This window comes from Oncorhynchus kisutch, unplaced genomic scaffold (genome assembly GCF_002021735.2).
Source record: "Oncorhynchus kisutch isolate 150728-3 unplaced genomic scaffold, Okis_V2 scaffold3051, whole genome shotgun sequence".
NCBI classification, from domain to species: domain Eukaryota; kingdom Metazoa; phylum Chordata; class Actinopteri; order Salmoniformes; family Salmonidae; genus Oncorhynchus; species Oncorhynchus kisutch.
Window position 1 is genome coordinate 1 of NW_022264996.1, and position 7,500 is coordinate 7,500.

Here is a 7,500-nt window from a genome sequence, read left to right on the forward strand (position 1 = left end):
GTCTACTCCTCCTCTCCTCTACAGAAGAATGTGCCTCAGGGATTCAACATGAGAGGGAAATATTTGGACTAAAGAGGGATTCTTTGCTGCGGTCATCTTCCTCACCATCTTCATCATCATCATCACCTGTTTGATGGTAAGTAGCCTATATTCAGGCCTTTCACGTCTGTTACACACACACATACACATACACACACGTAAACCCACACACACGTAAACACACACACACGTAAACACACACACACGTAAACCCACACACACATACACACACACGTAAACCCACACACACGTAAACCCACACACACATACACATACACACACGTAAACCCACACACACGTAAACCCACACACACGTAAACCCACACACACGTAAACACACACACAAACATGTAAATATATGAACACATACGTGAAAACACACACGTAAACACACACACACACCACTGAGTCACATAGCTATTTAAGCAGGTGAACCATGCTCAGTAGTGGTGATGTCACTAGAAGGCCTGGCTGCTTGGCTTCTAGAACACTTCACACAGGAAGTGATGCGCTGGACTGTGGCAGGGGGAGAATCTCAGTTGCATACTCCTCGTGTCCTCTCTCCCCTCTTCTCGCCTCCTTCTCAAAATCCATTGGAAGAGAAAGCCAGAGGTCCCTCCCCTCTGACCTTTTCCTCCAATTGGGTTTTGAGAAGGAGGCGAGGAGAGAGGAGAGGACACGAGGAGTATGCAACTGAGATTCTCCCCATGAATACCTTCCCACTCATTAGCACCCTGCTGTTAGTGCCTCTTTCTCTCTCTCTCTCTCTCTCTCTCTCACACACACACACACACACACACACACACACACACACACACACAAACACACACGCATGATGCACACGCCAGCCAGGTTGCTCAAGATCCACTTCGACGTCCGACGTCCGGCCAGGAACGTTGTGAGATGCCACTAGGGGAAACTGTTAGAGCTATCACCATCCAGTAGGGTTGGGGTTTGTTACAGCATTGTGGGTGGGGCGTAATCCGCGAGCTCCGCCTCCGAGGGTAGATCAATCCCAGCGGTAGGTGTTAATTTTTTATTTGGTTGTTTTGACCCCAAACCTTAACTCTTAACTAAACCATTCAGACTTACTGTCTAAACTTTAGCAGCTGCGAGACGTCGGCCACAGCAGTGGAGTAACCCAGGGTTACCCGAAGTAACCCACAACACCTCCAGATTTGACGAGAAATGTGGGTCAAACCGTGAGATCTTGTTGCACACACACACACACACATACACACACACACACACACATACACACACACACACACACACACACACCCACACACACACACATACCCACCCGCACACCCACACACACACATACACACACACACACACACACCCACACACACACACATACCCACCCGCACACCCACACACCCACACACACACCCGCACACCCACACACCCACACACACACCCACACACACACACACTGCTGCTCACGCTGTTTGACATGATGGATGAATTAGTTCCACTCAGCCAAAGAGGCGGAGATCCCAGGATATCTGAGGGACTTTATTATAGGGTGACTGACTCCATGTGACTCTGTGTCAATAACCTCTATCGCAGAACTAAAGATAACATCCTCTCCTGTCAACACGTAGTAACAGTCAGTCAGCATCCTCTCCTATCAACACATAGCAACAGTCAGTCAGCATCCTCTCCTCTCAACACATAGCAACAGTCAGTCAGCATCCTCTCCTATCAACACATAGCAACAGTCAGTCAACATCCTCTCCTATCAACACATAGCAACAGTCAGTCAGCATCCTCTCCTCTCAACACATAGCAACAGTCAGTCAGCATCCTCTCCTATCAACACATAGCAACAGTCAGTCAACATCCTCTCCTATCAACACATAGCAACAGTCAGTCAACATCCTCTCCTATCAACACATAGCAACAGTCAGTCAACATCCTCTCCTATCAACACGTAGCAACAGTCAGTCAGCATCCTCTCCTCTCAACACATAACAACAGTCAGTCAACATCCTCTCCTATCAACACATAGCAACAGTCAGTCAACATCCTCTCATATCAACACATAACAACAGTCAGTCAACATCCTCTCCTATCAACACATAGCAACAGTCAGTCAGCATCCTCTCCTCTCAACACATAACAACAGTCAGTCAACATCCTCTCCTATCAACACATAGCAACAGTCAGTCAGCATCCTCTCCTCTCAACACATAACAACAGTCAGTCAACATCCTCTCCTACATAGCAACAGTCAGACAACATCCTCTGTGAAGATACAGTAGGTTGTTTGTGAAAGGTGGTGTCTTTGTGAATGGGATCTGTGTGTGGCTGCGTGTCTGTCTGTGTGTGTGTGTGTGTGTGTGTTTGTGTGTGTGTGTGCGTGTGTCTCAGAGAGGATCTGTAGAAGATTTGAAGAGATCAGCTATGACCGCCTGTGGTCAAGGATGTGAAGGCTTTCTCCCACTCTGACACATGATCCCAGAGCGCTCTAATTGGCTCACACATGATCCTCGAGCACTCCGATTGGCTGAAGGGCGAAGTGGGCGGGACATGAGGTCATCAGTTCGTAAGCTCATGACATCATCAGACCTCTGATAGCCCCTGGGATAGATGCTGTGGTTGGTCGGTAGCCTGAGGATGATTAGCCAGTTAAAACCCTAAAGCTGTGTCACTTAATAGAGGTCAGAGGTCACAAGGGCTGTGTCCCAAATAGCAATGTGGTCAGTTAGTGGGTCCATCATGACAAAAAAACCTAAACCAGTAACCAGGGGTCACATTCTGTAACCAGATGTCACATCCAGTAACCAGGGGTCACATCCAGTAACCAGGGGTCACATCCTGTAACCAGGGGTCACATCCTGTAACCAGGGGTCGCAAACAGTAACCAATGGTCACATCCAGTAACCAGGGGTCACATCCTGTAACCAGGGGTCACATCCAGTAACCAGGGGTCACATCCTGTTACCAGGGGTCTCATCCTGTAACCAATAGTCACATCCTGTAACCAGGGGTCACATCCAGTAACCTGGGGTCACATCCTGTTACCAGGGGTCTCATCCTGTAACCAATAGTCACATCCTGTAACCAGGGGTCACATCCAGTAACCAGTGGTCACATCCTGTGTGAATCCCAAATAGCACATTATTCCCTATATAGTGCACTACTTTAGACCAGAGCCCTATTCCCTATATAGTGCACTACTTTAGACCAGAGCCCTATTCCCTATATAGTGCACTACTTTAGACCAGAGCCCTATTCCCTATATAGTGCACTACTTTAGACCAGGGCCCTTAGGACACAGACAAGATATGACCCCTAGTTCCTAGTTCAGGTTGTTAACTCTTCTTCCTAACAGGAACAACATGCTAATGCACAGGAAGTGGGCTTTGAATGTCTTACAGGGGTATTACTGTAACCCTTATTTAGCAGGAAGTGGGCTTTGAATGTCTTACAGGGGTATTACTGTAACCTATATTTAGCAGGAAGTGGGGTTTGAATGTCTTACAGGGGTATTACTGTAACCCTTATTTAGCAGGAAGTTATGCTGTGCTGTGTTTACATTCTGCTTGGTGTACCTACAATTCAATCCATGCATTAGCTATTGTTACTAAACTGTTATGAGCTCAAAGAGGACATTACTGGATTCCACAGGAGGGCGCCATCTCCCATGTTGTTGTACATGTTGTAGACTATATCACTCAGCCATCTCCCATGTTGTAGACTATATCACTCAGCCATCTCCCATGTTGTAGACTATATCACTCAGCCATCTCCCATGTTGTAGACTATATCACTCAGCCATCTCCCATGTTGTAGACTATATCCCTCAGCCATCTCCCATGTTGTTGTACATGTTGTAGACTATATCACTCAGCCATCTCCCATGTTGTTGTACATGTTGTAGACTATATCCCTCAGCCATCTCCCATGTTGTAGACTATATCACTCAGCCATCTCCCATGTTGTAGACTATATCACTCAGCCATCTCCCATGTTGTAGTCTATATCACTCAGCCATCTCCCATGTTGTTGTAGACTATATCACTCAGCCATCTCCCATGTTGTAGACTATATCACTCAGCCATCTCCCATGTTGTAGACTATATCACTCAGCCCTTTCCAACAGAACTATGTTTCACATCCACAAGAGGGCACGCATATCACAATATCTCAATTTCACAATGTCAAAATATTACAATGTCACAATATCTCAAGATTACAATGTCTCAATATCACAATGTCACAATATAATGATCTAGTGTGAATCCAAGATTGAACCCAGGTCTCACTGCTCTCTCTCTCTGTGGCTGGCGGGTCCCCTGAGGTCATGCCACCTCAGGGCCTGCAGACAGTGACATTAGAACTCCAGAATTAGCTCAGCCGTAAGGCTAATCACCTGGAAATGAGACCAGTGGGGACTCATTGTAAGCAGGCAGGACTGGAAACAGAAAGAAGGAATGAGGAAGTGTTGTGATGTCCAGAGGGTTTACTGTGAACTGCTCTTTCATTCCAATAGCAATCAAAGCTCTCCTCTCCTCTCCTCTCCTCTCCTCTCCTCTCCTCTCCTCTCCTCTCCTCTCCTCTCCTCTCCTCTCCTCTCCTCTCCTCTCCTCTCCTCTCCTCTCCTCTCCTCTCCTCTCCTATCCTCTCCTATCCTCTCCTCTCCTCTCCTCTCAGGTCCTCTACCGTCGAAAGGAGAAGGTTGAATATTCTGACAGGCAGACCAAAGAGCAGTCCGTGTTCCCCAGCCGCGACCTTCACCTGACCCCTGTCACCGTCCCACCCCCGGTCCCGCTGCACGCCGTCGGAGCCCAGACCCAGCCCCAGGTAGGTTGGAGCGCGATTAACTACAATTCCCATAATGCAACACATATTTGAAGCCCCAAGTTGTAGCGTGATGTACTACAGTACCATAATGTTATGTGTAATACACCTGTATTCATAAAGTATCTCAGAGTACGAGTGCTGATCTAGGATCAGGTGCTGCCTGACCATATCATCTTATTCACTATGATCTAAAAGACCAAACTGATCCAAGATCAGCTCTCGTACAGGGCAGCAGGTAGTCTAGCAGTTAGAGCAGTGGACCAGTAACCAATCTGCTGATGTGCCATTGAGCAAGGCACTTCAGGAGGGCGGCACTGAGCCTGTAAAACAACACATTTCACTGCCCCTACCCGGTGTATGTGACAATAAAACATATGTCTTTCTACTGTGAGATGCTTTGTGAATACAGGTCCTGGTTTTATCTTTAGTAAAGGTGTGTCTGAAGCTAAACTAATGCTGTCCCATCTTGTCATTAATCCCCAGGTCCCCTTCTCTAGCAGCATGGTCCAAGCAGAGCCAGCACCGCCTTCTACACCCACATCCATACCTCCACCCAGAGCCTGCCGTCCTCCACCCACCACCCCTGTCCCCATCCCTGTCTCCAGCTCCAGCTGTGGTCCTCCGCAGCTCCCCCCTGCCCACCAGAAACCCTGCCTGTCAGCCAGCCCCTCTCCCTTCAGGATGAAGCCTGCCGCGTGTCTCCAGGAGAGGTGAGTGAATACTGGTGGTGATATTAAATATGGACACTCAATGTTCATCTGTGTTGGACCAAACCGATGAGCGTTCTGTATAAAAGGACAAGGACAATATTGGTTCTTGTCTCCTCGTAAAAAGAAGCATGAGCAGTGTGGGTTCAGTTGTCCACTAAATCATCTCACAATGATTCTGGGTTGAAAGACAGAAACCATGTAACCCTTTTGAAGTAGTCTATAGCCTGATTGTCCCAGAGCTGGAGGGTCTCTCAATAGCTGGGCTGTAGTCTATAGCCTGATTGCCCCCGAGCTGGAGGGTCTCTCAATGGCTGGGCTGTAGTCTATATCCTGATGGTCCCAGAGCTGGAGGGTCTCTCCATAGCTGGGCTGTAGTCTATAGCCTGATTGTCCCAGAGCTGGAGGGTCTCTCTCAATAGCTGGGCTGTAGTCTATAGCCTGATTGTCCCAGAGCTGGAGGTCTCTCTCCATAGCTGGGCTGTAGTCTATAGCCTGATTGTCCCAGAGCTGGAGGGTCTCTCTCAATAGCTGGCTGTAGTCTATAGCCTGATTGTCCCAGAGCTGGAGGGTCTCTCTCCATAGCTGGGCTGTAGTCTATAGCCTGATTGTCCCAGAGCTGGAGGGTCTCTCTCCATAGCTGGGCTGTAGTCTATAGCCTGATTGTCCCAGAGCTGGAGGGTCTTTCTCCATAGCTGGGCTGTAGTCTATATTCTGATTGCTCCAGAGCTGGAGGGTCTCTCTCCATAGCTGGGCTGTAGTCTATATTCTGATTGTCCCAGAGCTGGAGGTCTCTCTCCATAGCTGGGCTGTAGTCTATATTCTGATTGCCCCAGAGTTTGGTGGTCTCTATCCATGGCTGTAGTGTATGTGAGGTCAGGGCAGGATTTGGTTGGATGTTGGCGGCCAATCAAGAACTGTCCTACTGACACAAAGAACGGACGGATGGGGGAGAGGACAAGGGGGAGAGGAGGAGGGGTAGAGGGGGAGAGGAGGGGGGAGGAGGTGGAGGAGGGGGAGATGAGAGGAGGGAGGGAAGGGGGGAGAGGAGGGGGAAGGAGGGGAAGGGGTGATGTCTAAAGTCTTTAATGTTGCTCTTCCTCTCTGGCTTGACTTTGACTTTAGATAACACTGTAAGTGATGTCTGGGAAACTTTCCACTGCTGCTTTTAACTACACAGAGAGAGACACAGAGAGAGACACAGAGAGAGACACAGAGAGAGACACAGAGAGAGACACAGAGAAAGAAACAGAGAGAGACACAGAGAGAGACACAGAGAGAGACAGAGAGAGACACAGAGAGAGACACAGAGAGAGAACACAGAGAGAGACACAGAGAGAGACACAGAGAGAGACACAGAGTGAGACACAGAGGAAGAGAGAGACACAGAGAGAGACACAGAGAGAGACCACAGAGAGAGACAACAGAGAGAGACAACAGAGAGAGACACAGAAAGAGACACAGAGAGAGAACACAGAGAGAGAACACAGAGAGAGAACACAGAGAGAGAATACAGAGAGAAACTGGTTTAAAGACATTTGAAGGTTTTCATCGTGCGTTTACACCAAGCAGGTTAGATGTTGTAGCTACACACAATCCCCAAATGAATGTCTGATACCAGCAGATTGTATCATGTCCCAGCAGTAAGTTGTGGGTTATGTTATCACATCCCACTGCACTCAGGTGAACTGTTACATGCTGGCCAGAGTCCAGAGGCATTGAGCCGTGGTATTTTCCCCCGACCTCTAACATCTGATTGTGTTTGGTGGCAGGTGTTCTCCGTAGAGTACGTGTAGAACGAGGGGTAGAACACCTCCTCTGCCTTAGTCTGAGGAGGAGGAGGAGGAAGGGGGGAGAAGGAGGGAAGAGGGGGAGGAGGAGGAAGGAAGGAGGAGGAGGGAATGAGGAGGAGGAGGAGGAGGGAATGAGGAGGAGGAGG

General features: G+C 48.6%; 1 protein-coding gene across 1 annotated transcript in view; it reads left to right on the forward strand.

Annotated features, from left to right (window-relative positions):
• Positions 1-3: 3 nt before the first annotated feature.
• Positions 4-7,500, forward strand: part of LOC116371247 (receptor-type tyrosine-protein phosphatase R-like) — a gene marked incomplete at its 5' end in the record, with an annotated part of 36,819 nt that continues 29,322 nt past the window's right edge. Inside the window, 4 exon segments of the mRNA XM_031820129.1 lie at positions 4-60; positions 62-136; positions 4,705-4,854; positions 5,338-5,564. Of these exon segments, the coding sequence (XP_031675989.1) occupies positions 4-60; positions 62-136; positions 4,705-4,854; positions 5,338-5,564 (509 nt within the window).